The sequence below is a fragment of the Natrix helvetica genome (genome assembly GCF_964273705.1).
Source record: "Natrix helvetica genome assembly, chromosome: 7".
Lineage (NCBI taxonomy): Eukaryota > Metazoa > Chordata > Lepidosauria > Squamata > Natricidae > Natrix > Natrix helvetica.
This window is the reverse complement of record NC_138558.1, coordinates 46,055,834-46,076,078: the sequence shown is the minus strand read 5'-3', so window position 1 is coordinate 46,076,078 and position 20,245 is coordinate 46,055,834. Positions and strand designations below refer to the sequence as shown.

At 34.4% G+C, this 20,245-nt stretch overlaps 1 protein-coding gene across 19 annotated transcripts in view; it reads left to right on the top strand.

Moving 5' to 3' along the window:
- The window catches only part of TENM3 (teneurin transmembrane protein 3), a 1,436,054-nt gene that overhangs the window by 1,379,729 nt on the left and 36,080 nt on the right, over positions 1 to 20,245 (top strand). For 17 of the 19 annotated variants that reach the window (XM_081959126.1, XM_081959141.1, XM_081959139.1 and 14 more), the window contains 7 exons: positions 2,619 to 2,835; positions 4,355 to 4,474; positions 4,829 to 5,090; positions 13,649 to 13,916; positions 15,805 to 15,948; positions 18,733 to 18,982; positions 19,528 to 19,548. In XM_081959126.1, the coding sequence (XP_081815252.1) occupies positions 2,619 to 2,835; positions 4,355 to 4,474; positions 4,829 to 5,090; positions 13,649 to 13,916; positions 15,805 to 15,948; positions 18,733 to 18,982; positions 19,528 to 19,548 (1,282 nt within the window). The remainder of the gene's footprint in view (positions 1 to 2,618; positions 2,836 to 4,354; positions 4,475 to 4,828; positions 5,091 to 13,648; positions 13,917 to 15,804; positions 15,949 to 18,732; positions 18,983 to 19,527; positions 19,549 to 20,245) is intronic. The other 2 variants (XM_081959132.1, XM_081959128.1) reach the window with 1 other exon arrangement.

Sequence of the window (20,245 nt, the reverse complement as noted above, 5' to 3'; positions counted from 1 at the left end):
AAAGAGAGTATTTTATTAATAACATGCATTTCCCTTCTTCCTTGTATGACATAATCTAAATTCTTCCAGTAGTGGTGTGTCTGAAAAGGCTTCTGCATCTTATTAAATATTGATATTGTATATATTAACATACTGTATAGAACTATGGTGTAGTAATTAAGGCACCAGTCTAGAAGCCAAGAGACTTCTAGTCCCACTTTGGATACCAAGCTAGCTGCGTGACCATGGACTACTCACTTTCTCTCAGTCCTCTGATGGAGACAGTGTCAAATTCCTTTTGTAAAACCTGGATAAGAAAACTGCAGGGAATTGTCCAGGACGTCGTAAACAATTGGACAGGACTGAATGGGAGAAAGAGAGAGAGCATGTACACGCACGCACGCACACACATACACTCATGTTCTATGACTAGCAAGAGGTGCAAGTATTTTTTATGTTCTTAGTTTGTCTGTGTTTAATTCATCCAATCAGAAATGTGATTGTTTCTTTTAGAGCATCTCAGAGCAGGAATTGCTAGTGAACTGTTGCCACTAAGGTGGATTTTTACAAAATCAAAATTTCTGGAGAAATTATAATTCTGTTTAGGGATTTTAGCTTATTTAATGTGTGTGTGTGCACACACATACACATGCACATGAATGTACAGAGAGCATACATAAACACATTCACTGGGCTAGGAATTTTTTGTCTTTCACTGTGAGTTTTATTGTGTTGTGGGCGGTGCATAAAGGGAGGCTCAGTCAATCTCATTGTACACATGTTGTACTCTGACAATAAAGGTTTGAATTGAATTGTCATAGAGGGAGGGGGAGGAAAGGAGACAGAGTTGCAACATTACTTCCCAATTACTGTTTAGTACAAGAATGGAGTGGAGTGGAATAAGAATAAAATGGAGTGGAATATTCTTCACAGGCCAAATGTGATTGGCCACACAAAGTAACATAATCCTAAAGTACCAATAGTAGAAGATAATAGGAAAGATGAGAAGGATAATAGTTATACAGCCCTACCACATGGGTAAATATCTTTTGACATAAGACAATGCTGTGGGAATTAGGTGTTCAGTAGAGTGACAGCACGAGGGAGAAAACTGTCCCTGTGTGTAGTTATTTTGGCATGTAGTGCCCTATAGCAGTAAACCTGAGAGGAGGAATTGAAACCATTTATGTCCAGAATGTGACGGGTTTGTAAATATTTTGTCAGTCCTCTTCCTGGTTCATGCAGTATACAGGTCTTCAATGGAAGTCAGGCTGGTTGCAATCGCCTTTTCTGCAGTCCTAATTGTACCTCTCCTGTTTTGTTGCTGTACTGAATCAGATAGTTATAGAAGTACAGATGACAGATTCAATAATTCCTCTATAAAGCTGAATCAGCAGCTCCTTGGATAGTCTGTGCTTTCTGAGTTGATGCAGGAAGTACAGTCTTTGTTGTGCCTTTTTAATGATGGTTCTAATGTTACGTGTCCATTTCAAGTCCTGAGAAATTATAAAACCCAGAAAGGGTTTTTAAGGTCTCTACTGTTTTGATATTGTAAGAGGTGGTAGAATATGAGAGCTCTTCTTAAAATCAACTCTCATCTCTACAGTTTTAAATGTGTTCAGATCCAGATTGTTCCAACTACACCATAGGGCCAGTTGTTTAACCTCCTGTCCGTATACAGACTCATTACAGTCTCAAATGAGACCAATGACTGTTGTATCATCTGCAACCTACAGTACTTTAAGAGAGGAATCCTTCAAGATGTAGTCATGGATATAGAGAGAAAAGAATAATGGAAGGAGCACACACTTCAGGGAGTGGGACCTCCTGTGTTAATTGTTTGAGTATTCAATGTGATTTTACCTGCTGCTTTCTATCTGCTAGAAGGCTTATAATCCACCTACAAATATGGTCAGGCACAGCTAGCTGAGTCACTTTGGAGAGAAGAATTTCTGGAATGATGGTATTGAATGCCAAGCTGAAGTCTACAAAAAGGACCCTTGCATAGATCCTTGGAGGTTCAAGATGTTGTAGATGTAGTGCACTGCAGTGTTAACAGCATCATCTACTGATCTCTCTGCACAGTAGGCAAATTGCAAGGAGTTTTAGCAGTGGATCCATAATGATGATTTTCAGGTTGGCCAATACTAACCTTTCAAAAGTTTTCATAACTATTGATATCAGAGCAACCGATCTGTAGTCATTCAGCTCCTTGATGGAGGCTTTCTTGGCCAGCGGGATGATAGTAGAGTGTTTAAAGCAAGAAGGGGCGTAACACATCTCCATTTATTTTTATTTTATTTATCTATTTATTTTAGTTTAATAAAGATGAGGGTGTAGATGAGGGCCAGTTGATTAGTACAGACTTTGAAGAAAGAAGGAGTTACTCTGTTTGGGCCTGGTGTTTTTCCAGTCTTTTCTCTGTGAAACAGAGACCCCACACCTCTTTTTCTAGGATCACCAGAGAAGGCTGAGAGGAGTTAAAGAATTTAACTAATCCGAGCTCCCTACTCTTTTTAGGAAGCTACACTTCTAATTTCATTTCACATTACATTCAATACAGCAATCATGTAATTGTTCATTAGAAAAAAAACCACTAATAAGTATTGCTGTTTTTCTTTTGACTTTTTTGTCTGTAGATGGATTGGTTGACTGCATGGATCCTGACTGCTGTTTGCAGAGTTCCTGCCAAAACCAGCCTTACTGTCGAGGATTGCCTGACCCACAAGATATTATTAGCCAAAGTCAGCAATCACCATCTCAGCAAGCTGCTAAATCCTTTTATGATCGGATTGGTTTTCTTATAGGACCAGAAAGCACACATGTTATTCCTGGGGAAAGCCCATTCAATAAGAGGTGACTATCATTGTAGTATTAAATAAAAAGTAATGTCTTAAGGACTTTTTTTACATTTCTGATGCTCTATTTTTCCCCCCAGGATAGTTGGAAACCTTCAAACTTTGAAGTCGAACTGTGTGGCTATTATGTATAAAACTTCAGCCCTTTTACACACCTTTTCTTGTTTGTGGTATCTACGTTCTAGGGTTCTGCAAATCTTACTCACCCATACTGATTTGAGTTAGTGCTGCTGGAAGTATATCACTCATGTGAAAATACTTCTGAAGGGAAAGCAGTAATGCACTTTTAAAACAAAACTCAATGCATAATATAAATTATGAATTATTTTAGTAACACTGTGAACTCTATAACAGCACAGTGCATAAACTGCCTGTACAGACTTTATTCAGCAGTTGCACATTCCAATATAAGTTGGTAACAGAAAGCAGGTCTTCTGTGCCTTATTGAGAGAAAGTAGTAATTTATATTAAAACGCTCCTATCTGGAATAGTTTAGCTGTATTAATCCAGCTTGACACAGCTATTATTTAAAAATATTAGAGAAATGTTTCTTAAGACTCCCATAAATTCTGTATTTTATATTCCCCAAAGATGCAAAATTTCTTGCCTAAAGATCTTGCCTAAAAACAAACTAGCAAAACACTTTTCTTTGGAAAAATTCAAAAATTAGGTCCTGATTTTAAAACATCATTACTAATTTATTCATTTTACCCAATGACTCAGAATGCTTTGGTTGTAATTCAGAAAGCCTGTATTTGAAATCAGGGAATTGTACACAGTAGTAGGCATTTACAGTAGTGTTCTCCTGTTGTAGCATATCGTATAAATTGGAAAAATTTATACGATACATATGTCCATACGTACCACAAATTGAAATTATATAGAATTAATAACATTTTTATTTAATAGCTCAATAGTGTTTGAAGAATGAAAAAAATCATACCATTTATGTAGGGTGCATTGCTTCTTGAACTTTTCCTATTGACTATTGATTTTGAGGTGTTGATTTTCTGATTGAATGAAATCTGCCACCAAATGTTTGTACTCATATTTGCAGTTAGAAAGGAAGATGACACAGTTGAAAATGCTAAATAGAAGCTCAAATTCTAAATATATTCAACATGGAATTAACATTTCAAATTCTAAATATATTCAACATGGAATTAACATTTCAAATTCAATAAATTAAATGTAGTAATCATACATAGGATTGCACTATAAATTACTGCATAGCCAATAACATTTTCATAGAAAGAAATATACCGGATCTGAAAAGGACCTTTAGCAACCAAATATAATGGGCACAGCTATATTTACTTGATGCAACTTTTTGGTATTCAGATATTGCATGTTCACATACATTAAAGTATATGGCATAAGTAAATAAGAATTTGAAATGAAGTTGAAATTAAATTGCTTATAATGCTGTGAAACTGATATAATTTAATGTTTATTGTTGGACAAAGTCTCATTTGTAAGATTTCTGAATGATCTAAATTTATTTGCTTTCTCCACAGTCTTGCATCTGTTATAAGGGGTCAAGTATTAACAGCAGATGGAACACCACTAATTGGAGTTAATGTCTCCTTTTTACATTATCCTGACTTTGGTTATACAATCACTCGTCAAGATGGAATGTAAGTTTTTTTCATGCACTTGAAATATGGCAGTTTTCGATCTTCCAACTACATATCAAAATCATTGCACTGATAGGTTGCAGGATAGCTAACTATCATAAGGTTGAAACTGATTGGACTTCGATAAGTGACCATCAGGAGGAATCAAATTTATCAGCTACATTGGGAAGCAAAAAAAAACTGGTTTGCACCAGTATCAAACCAATGCTAGGAAAACTAAATAAATATGTTCCTGAAGTCACAAGGAGTTGTGCTTAACTTAGAGGAGTTATTACCATTAAATCTTAATTGTATATATCATTGGAAAGCTATAAATTTAAGTTGTATTACTAAATAATTATCTGGTTTACCTAGGTTTGACTTGGTGGCAAATGGTGGTGCATCATTAACTTTAGTATTTGAACGATCACCATTCCTTACTCAGTACCATACAGTCTGGATTCCATGGAACGTCTTCTATGTCATGGACACCCTTGTCATGAAGAAGGAGGAGAATGACATTCCTAGCTGTGATCTGAGTGGATTTGTGAAACCAAATCCCGTAATTGTATCATCACCTTTATCTACTTTGTTCAGGATCTCTCCCGAAGACAGCCCTATTATTCCTGAGACACAGGTAAAGTGCCATTTAAGTGTAAAGATCTTTGCATACAAATAGTTGAAATATATATTTTAAGTCTGGTTAAAAAGTTTCAACTTTATCAATTCCTAAGTATTTATCAATACTCAGCTAATGTCTTCACCTTTCATTCTGATCCCTTGAAGTCTTGTTAGTTTCATTTTAGAGTTATGTGATTCCATTTCACTCCTGTTTCCTGACACTTTGTCTTACCATTTTCTGACCAAACAATTATGTGACACCTAATAGTTAATTTGTCTAAAAGAAATCTCAATTTTGCTTGTCAAACATCCAATAAGCTGCAGGAAAAGAATGAATTAATGTAAATGTCTTTTTTTTATTCTTCTATGTTATTCCTAGAATATCTGCCTATAAGAAAGACTAATTTGAATACGTATATTTAATAGAGAGAGTTACTGCCACATATTTTTTGAAATATTGAAGAATATGGATGAGGATAGTTGAGAGTCCCCAGATATAGAAAAGTTTTTATTCTTGGTTTTCTGGCAAATAGTTTTTCCACTATTTTGTTGTTTGTTTATGAGGGGGTTTATTGGATACATTTATGTATTCAGTACCATTTAATATCCATCTACTTACCTATTAACATTTGCCCATTTTATAACTTGATATTCATTTCATACCTATGTACACGTATTCACAAAAATGCTTTTGAACCCTTTCTTACCTATACAAAAATAAGTGAATCACCTACATTCTGCCTACCTTCTGCCTTAGATCTTGCTTTGGAATGTAAGTCCTTGCCTCATTACTTCCATAGTGTTCATTGTAGAGACAAACCAACATTTCAAACATATGTTTGTGAAAATGTGTTAAAATTTAGTCTTCGACTTAGAACAGTTAGTTCAGTGACTATTCAAAGTTACAACAGCATTGAAAAAATGTGACTTACAACCATTTTTCATAATTACAACCTTTGCATCATCCCCATGATCGTATGATCAAAATTCAGATGCTTGGCAACTAGTTCATATTTATCACCATTGCCTTGTCCCACGGTGATGTGATCATCTTTTGTAACCTTCTAACAAACAACAATGGGAAATCCAGATTCACTTAACAACTGAGTCACTGACTTATCAACTACAGTAATTCATTCACAACTGTGTCAAGAAAGGTCATAATATGGAGCAAAACTCACTTAACAAATGTCTCACTTAACAAATTTTGGACTCAATTGGGGTCGTACGTTGAGGACTACCCATTTATAGTTTTGTCTCCAACGTATTTCTTACATTCATTTTCTTTCTTTAGCAGGTTAATTCTGAATTCATGTCACATATTTTTCTATGGAAAAGGTAGTACATAAAATAATGTAAAAATTTACTGTTTTAAGTATTACGAAGGAATTGCTGTATCCATAAGTTGAAACCATGCCTAGTTGTGCTTAAAGCAATCTCACTGAAGAAGAGAAACATTAGCTATGACCTTTTGTTTCAAATGATTTAAGTAATCTATCTTAGATCCAACTTCTCTGATTGGTATATTGAGTAAGGGAAAAGCAGTTATGAAGAAGACGTTATGAAAAGATGTGTGAATGATTTTTTCCTTGCATGATTTTTCACTATATCTTATCAGTGCAGTAGTATAACTAGTTGGTAAAGACAGTGTTATATATAATGTATTTATATACAGGAATAAATCATAGATTCTTTCACAGGTTGATTAGTTTAAATAATATGACAGGAAAACTACATTTTCATTTGCTTGTTTCAAATCTATATTTTCATGTTTGTTGATAATACTTTAATAAATTTTAAGGGGAAAAAATTAAATTATAAGTAATTCAGGTATTTGCACTGAAAACCTACAATTTCCCATTTTCTTGTGACCCTTGGGAAGCTTTTCGGAGAGTTGTAAATCAAATTCATTCTGTGAATTTCTTTCCATTCTTGCTTAACTAAGTAAAAAATAATATTTTGCCTTATAAATACAATAATTTCACGAATCAAATAACAAGGAGGGAAGAAAAGACTGTTCTTCATGTCCATCAGCTCATTAATATTTCCTCAAGGTATACAGCACTCTTCAAATGCTTTTGGGTTTCTGGCCATAATAAATATGAAAAGACTATACTGATTGATTCAGAGTGGTGAGACTAATTTATTTACTATTAAATATATATCCCACAACAATAGAAATATAAGATATAAATCTTAATAAAATTAATAAAGGTAATTACAAAAACTAACATTAAAATCAACCATTTAAATAAAGAGATATGTTTGACATCTTCCTTAGTAGTAGGAGAGGGTCGGTAGACATCCTTCAGAACACATTCCATAGACTGGCAGCCACACAAGAATAGATCCTTTTCCATGCCAAATGTTTGGCTGCAAGGACGTCATCAACAGTGTTTCTCCTCTAAGTTACAGAGAAAATTCATATGGTATATCAGTTCCACAAATAATCATGTCTAAGCCATTTAGGACTTTTAAAATGAACACTAGCACCATATATGGTGCTTGATGAATAACTGGTAACCAGTGCAGATCTTTATTTACAGGAAATGTTTGATTTCTGTTCCTGGTATTAATGAGCCCCCTCATTGTAATTTCTCAGCATTTCTCACATAAAGGGCATTGCAATGCAGTAATCAATACATGTTGCATCTGTTCATACGTTCGACTAGATCAGGAAGACCTAGTTGTAATTACGGAGATACAGTCCTTGTCGCAGAAGAATTTCCAAGCAGTAGAGCTGGAGGAATATTGACCCATCCAAGATCAGCTTCACCTTAATTCCAAAGTCTCTGTTTCTTTCTCACAACAGTGTTTCCATCTAGCCTGGATTTGATTTCAGTGTGTTCTTCGTTATATAGCCTTTATTGAAATGAGGCCATGCTCAAGGGTATTGATTGCTTCCTTGATATTAAAAGATAGGGAGCAGTAGAATTGGGTTTGGGTTCTCGCTTTATACATGAGACCAAGATTCAAACTATTCTACTTCAGGTACATTATGCAAAGACCCACTTCCAAAAGTTGTTTGGAAAATCTAATGCTAGGAAAGGTGGAAGTAAAGAGAAGATGAGAACCAACAGCAAGGTGGATGGACTCCGTCACAGTGGCAATGAGTACATTATAAGACCTCATTCATTTTCATGAAGAAAATCTTTTTATTGCTAGGAATTTAAAATAACTTGATGGCAGAAGATTGGTTTTTTTAAAAAAATGCAAAGCTCCAAACCAGCTGTTTCAGATTTTAAACAGCATAGGAGACTGTGAACAATGATACGAGTATCAAAGAGCAGTACGCCACAACACCTTCTACACATGGAATCACTATAAAACATTGCTCCCAAATACCCAATTCTGCGAGATGGTCTAGATCAGGATTGTCAAACTTAATTTCATTGAGGGCCACATCAGGATTGTGTTTGACCTCAGGGGATCAGAGTGCCTGTGGCCAGGGTAGTGTGGCCAGCTCAACATCACTCATGCTTATGGTGGCCCGAGCACTCTTCCAGAGAAAACAGGCTCCTGAGCTCTGTTTTCTGTTGCAACTACCTCCTGCAACCCTCTGCCAGCAAAAACAGAGCTTGGGAGGGCTGTGTGTGCCCTCCCAAGCTCCATTTTCTCTGACAGAGGCACCGCATGCCAGTCCTTCTCTTTTTCCTGGGCGGCCATGTGGGCCAGATCTAAGCACCCCGCAGGCCAGATCCAGCCCCCGGGCCATGAATTTGACACCCCTGGTCTAGATTAATATTATTTTTGAAATCTACAGAGCTGTCGCTGTAATCTATTGCATATAGTGTTCGATACCAAAATGGTTTGTCAATTAATATGACAAATTGAGTGCATAGATTTGAGCTAGATCAGTTTCAGATTATTTATTTAGGTTTTCTTTGGTGACCTGTATCTGTCACCCATTGACAGATGGTGTCACACATTGGCGTTTTTGACGCATATTTTGAGCGACAGGGAGACGTAGCAGAGGGATGAAAAAGCCACATGCAGCTCCAGAGTCGCATGTTGCGGATCCCTGGACTAGACAGTCACTTGTCTGAAATGGTATAGATTCTCCTACTTGAGCAGGGGGGTCGACTAGAAGATCTCCAAGATCCCTTCCAGCTCTGCTCTATGCTATGCTATTCTATTCTCCAAAATAGCTCATATGAGTAGTAAATGGGCTCATTCTGCAATATATCCTGTTGTTTTCGTATTTCATTGGCTAGTTTTGGCTTGTTGCAGCTTTAATTTCTTAAGCAGTCCATCAGATAATGCAAAATTTCCTGTGGAGAGGCTGCATTTGGAAGGTTTCCACTTTTTGGATCTCTGGTTGTAGATGTGTCTTTAATTTGGCCCCATAGAGTTTCAACATTTGAATTATTGTACTTGTTTTAATTATACACCATTTATCTATATGACTACGAATGAGTCATCAGTGGTCAGTTGATTTCTCTTTTCCACACTGATAATTAGTTCAAAGGGCTGATCAGGGATTTTCATGAAGATAACAATAGCTTTCATGTTGTCATCAGCAGAAATTGCAATGTCATCTGTATACATGAAGTTGATGATGAACGCTTCTTGGCTAAATTCAATTCCACATTTATTTATGAAAAATTGCCTTATGGTGGAATATTGTAGCAATAGAATATTCTATTGCAGCAATACAATAGTAGTGGAGACATGACACATATGTGGCATTAAAATACAAGACACGTCAAGCACTGTAATCAGGAGTTGCCCTTTGTTATGATAACAGTATTTTTGTAATGAGACAAGACCTCCAGAGCATCACTTGGGGTCAAGGTACAATGCTGATTATCATGAAAATACTACCTAAGCCTGTGTTGAGGGATAACTTCACCCAGTTGTTTTCATGTAAAAGTTAAACAAGAGATTTGAGAGCATCAACCCTGGAAGCCTGCTTTCTCTATTATGGTCCCTGCCCTCTGAAGTAGAATCTGAGATCTGTGTGTTTCTTACTATGATGACATTCCAGAAGGCTTTGAAATTATGGTTGATCTCCCACACCTTAGATAAGATATTTGTGGAGCCTGTCGGTTATGTTTTCTATTTGACAGAATGTGCTTGTCTAGAAGCACCACATCTTCTTTCTACTAGTTCCTTTTATTTTTTCTAATGTTTTCTTATAAGCCCTAAGAGTCACTCTGGAGTTGGACAGCCTCTGCATTTCATATATAAATAAAATAAAGTTCTGAGGCAACCTATAAACCACAGGCTTTGCAGTCACTCATCTCTCCTATCATCACCAATTGGAAAGAACCATAGGTCTCTAAAGATTAGGTGGAGACAGAGAAATAAGTGTTTTTACTGCACCCCCTGTTGTGGAATCAGATTTCAAATGGGCCCTGAAAATGCTCCCACTCCATGTTTGATATCATTCAAAAGGGAAGTTTCTCCATTTGTTCATCAACCTTATATTGGATTTCTTATTGTAGAAGGTGGCAGTGTTCCATTAACAGGACTCATGTACCCCAAAGCATATATGGATTTGAAGAATGAATCTGAATAGTAGCATAACATTTATATAGCACATTTCCCCCAAAGGGAATGCATATGCTCTCCACCCTCAAGAGCAGATATTTCCTTTTACTTTGATGATACCAATGCTCAGTCTAAATCTAGCTTTTCGAGGGGTGGGGGGATTCTGATGTTTAATAATTAATAATATGTGGGCCTAACAAAGCTATATCCGAGTTGCTATAAAAAATTTCTTGCAACTCTGAAAAGTATAGTATTTATTTTGTTTCAGAAGCTACATGACTTGATTTGAGATTTACAGTTCTCTGTTTAGGAAAATTTTCATCTTAATGAGGAATCTTGATAGCTTTATAGCTGAAATTTAAATTTCTAATTTGTAATGTTTTTTTTCAACTGAGTTGGAATTGACTTGAAAAAAGCAGTTGACTGCTTGTCTTGTTGTTAGCATGACTTTTTGAGGAAAGGAAAGTGTTTTTAAAAATTTAAAACGTTTCTTATATCAATGAATATTGATTAAAATACATAAGTAAGCTTCCCTAAGCAATATTTTAAACATTTTCATTTTAGTAACAACCGTATCAAATATAATTGTAACATTTGGAACTAAATTCTATAGGAATTAGAACTTACAAAATTAAAGTTGTTGTATTTGTACTTTAAAATAAGATAGTTTCTCTTTTATCAGGCTTCACATACAATACACATTTTCACAGGTATCAATAGAAAAACTTCTTATGTGAGAAGGAATCTTGCCTTACTTTTTATTTTTTTTAAGTATTACTTGTTAAATTCCATATTTTTTTAAAAAAAGATTACATTTCTATAAATGAATACTTCTCTTTTAAACTTTTTATCCCTTTATGCTTAATCTTGCTTTAGTCTACTGTTGTAATGTGGGAATAACCTTGAGAGATAAAGGGAAGACATGCTGCATAGGGAATGATCATACATAAGAGAGAGGAGCCCGCAAGTGCTTAACAGTCAGAAAAAGAAATCTAGGAAGGACTCACCATAATTAATCAGGTTGTTGAAAGTGACAATGAGAAATTTGTACTTTTAATGTAGCCATATAATAAAGTAGAACTAGTTCATCTGGTTCTGTTTCCTGTCTGGTTTACTTGGGAGGGTTGACAATTGTAGTACTCTTCTTCATGTATTTTACAATGAGTATTTGATTATTATTATTATTTTAAAAATACAAAATGACATGCAATCAAACAAATGGGGATTGTAAAACTTTTCCTACTCTGTGTATTACTAAATTCATTTTTATATATATAAACTATAATATTTGATCAAAGCAACAAGCAATTATTCTGAAAATTGTTCTTTATTGTCTCATACTGACAATAGATAACATGAGGGCAAAGCGGCCAGTCCATGGTTAAAAATATAAATCACAAATGCCACTACAGTGACATCATCAGTCCCTCCAAAATATATAGCCAAAATAAGTCCAAGAATCCAGGAATTCACAAACATATTTAAAGAATAAAACCATAATATCAGCAGTATATAATACTAGCTGAATACCCAAACTCCCCTACGAAACTATGTGATTGTGCTTGATAAATCAACACTTACAACTTGAAAATTAATGAGTACTTCCGATCAGTGTCTCCTCTGCCCTTCTCTCCCTCAGACCTGCCCCACAGAAACCTCCCCTATTGTATCCCCTTTTCTCCATCAGGCTTGCCCCACAGAAGCATCTCATATCATATCTCCTCCTCTCTCTCAGGCTTGTCCCACAGAAACCTCTCCTATCTTATCACCTTCTCTCCCTTAGGCTCCTCTACAAACTCCCAGCCAGCAGGCTCGATGAATCACATGCTGGCCATGCCCACATCCAAGGTTTCAGGTTGGGAGGGGGAGTACAATATCTAACTTCTTAGCATCAGAGCATATTAATAATAATATAAGAAATTCTAATGATCTGATGGTCATTTTGAAAAATCCTTTCTTAGTGAGCACCTAGAATCCAAGAGGAACATACGTGGGAAATTTGAAGTTTGTAGGGTTTACAGTTCTGGAGATTTTGTGATGATGCGTGAGTGGCATTTCGCTTTTATATATATATAGATACTAATATACCATATTTATTAGATGTAGATAAAAGTAAAGCTAAAGGGCAGTTTGGTGTAGCAGTTAAAGGCATTAAGCTAAACACCATTAAACTGTGAACTCTAGTTATTTCTTAGGCATGGTGCCAGTTGGATAGCTTTAGACGAATCACTGTCTATCTACGCCAGGAAGAAGGTAATGGCCAACCAAGAAAATTGGGTAAATTTGTCCAAGCAATCATCGGGAGTCAAAACTGACTTGAAAGTGTGTATGCATTTGAGCATGTGAGCGCACGCGCGCATACACCATGCATTAGAAGCAGGAAAAACAATTATTGAGTTGGGCTTGGTTTCTGGGGTTCCTGGAAATGTACCAAAAGCCATAGCTCAGAATGATAGATGCTGCTGAAGTAATGGTCTACTTCAATGGATACAAGACAATTTATATGAAATAATGCTATTAAGGTTGTATTCTTTTCTGGCAAAAATAATTGGAAAATTTTGCCGGCATGGTCTTCTTCCAATAGTAGTATAGGGGTTCTAGGTTGTTGTGATATTGATCATATAATCCAGAAAAGTTAGTTTAAATTTCATATTGATTAATCATCATTAATTGAGAATATTATTGAAGACATACTATGTCAAACAGGTAAGTTAAATTTTCTGTAAACTTTTAGTCCAGATTAGTTTAAAAGAAAAAGTTTTAAGTCTAATTAAATGCAGTCTCAAATTTCATCAACATTTGTATAATGTGAGTTATTTTCAATACTACTATATTTGCTATGGTTCCATAGAGAATATTTTTCTAAAAGTATCTGCACTTGTACATCTTGATAAAACTAATAAATTGCATTTCAAAATTCCAGTAAAACTGGATAGTACATCATATAAAGCTGAATGGTATATTACTATTTTTAAATGATTGCTATAAAACTAGATCTATGGCTACAGTAATTATCCAAATATGTGCACTAAACAAATAGCAAACTCAGGTTAATTCGTCAATTTTTTTTTAATTTTTTAGGTGCTCCATGAAGAAACTGCAATACCAGGAACTGATCTGAAATTGTCATACTTAAGCTCCCGAGCGGCGGGGTATAAATCTGTACTTAAGATCACAATGACACAGTCTGTGATACCATTTAATTTAATGAAAGTTCATCTCATGGTGGCAGTAGTAGGAAGACTTTTCCAAAAATGGTTTCCTGCATCCCCAAATTTGGCTTATACATTTATATGGGATAAAACTGATGCATATAATCAAAAGGTCTATGGTTTATCTGAAGCTGTTGGTAGGTTTTGTTTGTTATCAGGTTCTTTTGAATACGCTAATATTATGTAGCAAAAATTATATTCAATAGTATAATTATTGGTGGATACATTCTATGGAAAAAAAACAAAATTATGCTGTAAGTTAAATACTATTGCAGTCTGATATACACATCAAATATAATTTTTACATACAAATACAGAAATACAGTATGTATGGAATAATTATATTAATTTTGTAACTATTGTATTGATTGTGATAAACTGTTATTTTTACATTGGTGAAAGTCATAGTTAGAAACAACTGCATTGAGTGGATCATTTGTAACGCTAACTTACACAAAGAAACATACATTTGTTTTTGCAGAAAAAGCCTTATGTGGCCATGGTGTTTTTCAAAATTGCCTGAAATTTGCTATTCAGCATCTGATACTTTACAACACATGGAGCCATAAACTTATTTCAAGGGAACATCAGTATATACGAGAGCTTCTAGTTTTAATTATTCGGTACATTAATTAAATCTTCAAATTCTGAAAAATACCAAAAAAATTGCTAATTAAATGTCCAGACCTGAAAATAAGCAAACCCAAGATCACTGTATATGCAAATAAACAGTTATTTACATATTTATTTATTTATTCATTCTATTTATACCATTCCTTCCCTCCAGGAGCTGACAGTAGACTATATAATACTCCCTTCTCCAGTGTTCTTATAATAATGATGGTGTGATAGGTTGGGCTAAACAATTGTGAAACTCCAAAATGTCCAATGAATACCCATGGCAGGATTCTTCTAGGCCTAATCCATCATTTTAATTAATATAGCACACATATAATGGATATTCACAACATCCATTTCACAATGGATGTGAAAAAAGTTTTATTTAAAGTTATTCTAGTATAAAATTATGTTGAGGTCTTTCTGAAGTAAGACACAGGAGATAACAAACAGTAGAAATGTGCATCCATATTGAATGTATTCAACTTCTCCATTTCCTAAATAAAATTTATACGGTTATAGTTACCTCTGTTGGTAGACCAAATCAGTGGATGGAATATACAATTTTAAAAACTGCCTAATTCACTGTACCAATTATTATTGTTACAATTTTCAGAGGACTGACAGTTGTAGAATTACAAGAAAACCAACTAAATGTTTGATAGTTTCAAGCACAATTACTTTGGTCAGAATTTTTAGGATCTGTTTTATCTTGTGTAGTGTCAGGGTTCTGACCAATGCCCTAATTAAATCATGAGCCTTCAAATCCAACTTCAGCCATGGAAACTTACTGGGTGAGTTTCGGCCAGAAGCTCACAGCACAACTTAATTCATAAAATGGTGGGAAAATAGCAGAGGATATGCTACCTTGAGTTCATGGAGGAAAGGTGGAATATAAATCTAGCAAATGGATAAATATTATATTCCATAATACCTTTTGCCATACAAAATATATTCGTTTTCATATAATTTGTTGTTATACTTTTTATTGAATTTGATTAACGAGAATAGTAATTGTGATCTTTGTATCTATGAATGATTACCTATTTCTTGATTGGATTCTGAATCAAGGCTCAGTTCCCTTTTCAAATGCCAGCCTTCATATCTTATTTTAAAAGAAATCATTTAATTTTTTGAATTTAACTTCAAAATCTTCAATTTCAGAATTTGTGGGTACCACATTGCCAGCTTTTTTTCTTATTTATATGTTTCTATATTATATTGTTAGTGCTTTAATGGATATTTATTTAAATGTCAAGATTTAAAGATTAAAATTAATCAGATAAAGTAGTTTAAAGCCTTTTTAAAGTCACTATATTAATAACACTGTAAAATGAAAATAAATTAATCATGACTATCTTCCATTGAATTGCATTAGTAAAATAATTATTTTATTATTTATTTCAGTATCTGTTGGTTATGAATATGAATCTTGTTTGGATCTAACACTGTGGGAAAAACGGACAGCCATTCTACAAGGTTATGAGCTGGATGCCTCCAACATGGGTGGATGGACATTGGACAAGCACCATGTATTAGATGTTCAAAATGGTGAGTATTATGAATCTTATAATGTTATGCAGTACATCTTAATTGAAAAACATAAAACCCCAGATTCCAAGTCTGAACCAAAGTTTATAGGCATTATCTTGGAGAATGCTGTTATTTTTTCCCAATAATGTGATTAATTCATTACTCTGAAACACCGAAGCATAAATTCAAAAATTACAATTCTTCTTTGTTTTAAAATTCAAATTTACAAACATACCTTAACCCACATAAACACCATGGCAATATTCCCTTTTTTGTAGTACATAGTATGAAAATACTGTATTGCTCTTTTGTTCCTCTCCAAATCAATTAATTTCCATGTAATATAGCAGTAAACTTTCACTCTTTTATCTGATTCTGTCTCTCCAAACATATATTATGCAATGTATACAAACAAACAAACAGTGTGTGTGAGAGGGGCGGGGGGGGGGGAGTGAAATAAATCATAAGAGGTTGGTAAAGGAATATCTCCTCCTTAAGAAAATATCTGTGTGAGCACTAAAACTAGACACTCGTTTGGTGGCAAATAATCAAATAGAAATATGCTGATTTCATAGGCAAATAAGTAAAATATTGGCCCTTTCTCAAGAGATTGTAATGGACCGTTAACCATGAAACAATATTAAAAAAAAGAAGCCATCCAGTCAATGTGGTAATTCGTGTAAGGCTAAAGAAATCAGTGACCAAGAACCTATTCATGCAATCATGGTTTTTTAAGTATATGTATGTTCATTCAATTATTTTTCTATTGAGTATTTTCTGTTTGTAAATCAACTTCAGTGCTTAGAGATGTACTTAGGAGTCAGTTGGCAAATAATGATTTTTGAAAGTGTAATTGAATAAATGAAGTGACTAGGATGAATGAGCTGGAAAAATGTATTGGCTTAGAGCAAATACCGTGGCAGGTTTTTATATGGATATCCTGAATGACTGCAATAGTCCAATGTTCATCTTTTCCTTGTTTATATTAAAAGACAGATGTGAGGGAACGATTTTTCAGTGTAATTAGGAAATGTGTAAATCAGATGGTATAGTACTAACCTCTAGGAAGCATGATTAAATTTATAGAACTTATGTATTGAAGTGACATTGCAGGTTTCCTGATTGTCATAAAGGATGTAATCATAGAAGTAGGGTTTCAGATTCCAGTAGGGCACTTTTTTCCTAAGTTCTTATGACGAATTGAATTCCATGTAGAGTAATGATACAATCTTCTGTATAGTTTGGTAGATAGAGAGGGGGGGGGTATATGGGTGGAAGATGATAGATAGATAGATAGATAGATAGATAGATAGATAGATAGATAGATAGATAGATAGATAGATAGATAGATAGATGATAGATAGATAGATAGATAGATAGATAGATAGATAGATAGATAGATAGATAGATAGATAGATGGATGATGGATGTTTAATAGTATATGAAATATTTATGTAATGAAAATAAATTAGCTTGGATTGTGAAACTTCATAAATATATTTTACTGGTAATCAAAGTATAATAATTATCATGAATTTCAATTTTAAATTTTGTACAGTCAGTGAAACCAGTATTACCATACAGTACAAAGTGCCATGTACATTGCATGATTTAAATCAGATTGAGATTTATAATGAAACAAATGTTACAATAATAGCTCACTGTTCTTGCAGCAGACTTAGATTGACTCATTAATCTTGACAATAATGAGGAAAGAAGTCTGTCCAACTGACAGCATTAATTGTGAAAGTCTACATTAGGTACATATCTTCCTTCCCCACTTTTCCTGTGAAGGTCATAAAAAATGATGCTGGCAAGATACTTTGTCTTTTTCCAATGATTGTTGGTGCCTTTGAGCAGAACTAGGTTTAAAGGGCAGGTGGTCGGCAAAAGCATTTTTGTTGTTTGACATATGAGAACGTAACTGCAAATACATTATAAAACCAGACTCTGCAACCCAAAATAAATTATTATAAAACCATTTTGCAATGTGAAATTGAGGCTGTCATAAAACTGCTCGACAGTAATAATGTACTAATACAAGATTTTGATTCGTAACAGCACATATGTTTGTAGTTTTTTCCAAGAAAAGAAAGAATGTGAAAACATTGCTCCAATCCAACATTCGTTTCGCCGAAACGAAAAGAGAAAATCTGCATGCAAATGAATTCTGCAGTTCTCTTTCATATAGCAGACTGAGAGGCAGTTTATGCAGAGACGCAGTCAACATACCAGCTTTCTGGAACAAAAGAAGACAAACATAGATTTGGATTCTCTCCAGAAACAGAAGAGTATTGCTAACTGGGGTTACACGCACATAGCTCTTGTTCTTGGGCAGACTTGAGAACCAGCTGTACAGCAGCTGTTTGCATATGGTTTTGCTTCCACATATTTGGCTCATTATATGTAACATTACAAGTCTAGATAGAAAATAATGTAGGAAGGATTCATTGTGGACTAATGAAGATCCTTGTTTTTCTTATTATTGAACTAGCTGTAAATATGAATGGTTGAGGACAGGATATCTAACTATATATTGTTAAATAAAGTTACAGTTAGAACTGAAAGGACAATGCCAATGAGATTCTAAAACATTGTTTCTTGGTATGTGCTCACAATGCTTGATGAACAAACCATTTCTGAATTTCATTGGTACGTGCTCAGATACTCTATTCATATATTAACATCCATGAAATGCAATCACACTGTGAAATTTTAAGTTTACTTTATTTAAAATGTATCTTGTTATTAAAAATTATTACAAAGACAAGGGGGATCATGTTTCTGGTTTTTTTTTTAAAGGAATCCTGTATAAAGGCAATGGGGAAAATCAGTTTATCTCTCAGCAACCACCTGTTGTTAGTAGTATAATGGGTAATGGCCGACGGCGCAGCATTTCTTGCCCAAGTTGCAATGGTCAAGCAGATGGCAATAAACTCTTGGCTCCAGTTGCCCTAGCTTGTGGAATTGATGGAAGCCTGTATGTAGGAGATTTCAACTATGTTCGACGGATATTCCCATCTGGAAATGTAACAAGTGTACTTGAACTAAGGTATATTTTCCCCTAATTTTCCCCTAAGTTTTAGAATGCAGTTGTGATGATTCAGTAATGTCTTCTTATCCATAAATATAAAAATACAAATGGTGTCAAAGTAATATTTTATTCACACAGCTTTTAATATATCAAAACTCAAAACCATTTAATATATCATAACCATTCAGGTGGCCATGTCAATGGAGCCACTATATATCATGACTACAGTGTTTGACTACTACTAGGGATACTAAGTTTGGGTCTTTTTTCAGCCATAAAAAGCCACCATTCACTGGGTGATTTTGAGTCAGTATTTCTCTCTCAGCCCAAATGATTTCACAAGTTAGTTGTTGTGGGGGGAAATTGGAGGATGGAGCATTGTATATGCCACTTGGAGCTCCCAGAAAAAAGGCAGGATATCAATCTAACATCTAACTAATAAATTAATACATAAAATTAAGGCTAAATTCTTACTAGCAACCTTAACCAATTTTTTTCTTCTTTTAACTTTTTCCTTCTAATACTGTTCTTTTTGCTCTTCCTTCTTTTGCCTACCCACCAAGAAATAAAGATTTTAGACATAGGTAAGCATTTTAAGCATGTTCATACATTTTGTTGAGGCTATTATTGGCTTTAAATGAGTAAACAAGGTACTACAAAACTACTTCAAACATTATTTGAATAAAATAATAGTAAAACTATTCTGAGATAAATCTTCCAAAGTATAAGGTAAAAACTTGCTACTGTTCATTATTAATCATATTACTTTCACATCCCAGTTTAACGTGTTACATTTTAAAGTCTGACTCTTTGGGTAAATGTAATGTTTAAAACAGATAAAACAGTGCTTCATTATCTTTATATATTTCTGATCTGTTTTTAAGGTATTGGCTTTGTTTTATTTCAATAATTCTCTATCTTCATTCTGCTGCACCCATCACCCACCTCATTTTCTTTTGGGCATCCTCAATATCATTGACAGAGACTTCCATGCTGCCTTTTTATATGAAATCCATTTACACATTTGACTGCTGGGCATCAAGGCTTGCAGTTATCCAGATAACATAGTTGAGCATTGTATACATGTGTACAAATATGTCTGGGTTTCAACAGAATAGATCGGAGAATGTTTTAGCGCTGTGATGGAAAATCTGATATACAAAATTTAATCTCTGGCATCTCAAATGTGTCTGAAGCTCTTAACATTGGATTGCAATGGAATTGGGAACAGGAAGAAGAACAGAATACTTTATTTGGCCAAGTGTGATTAGACACACAAGG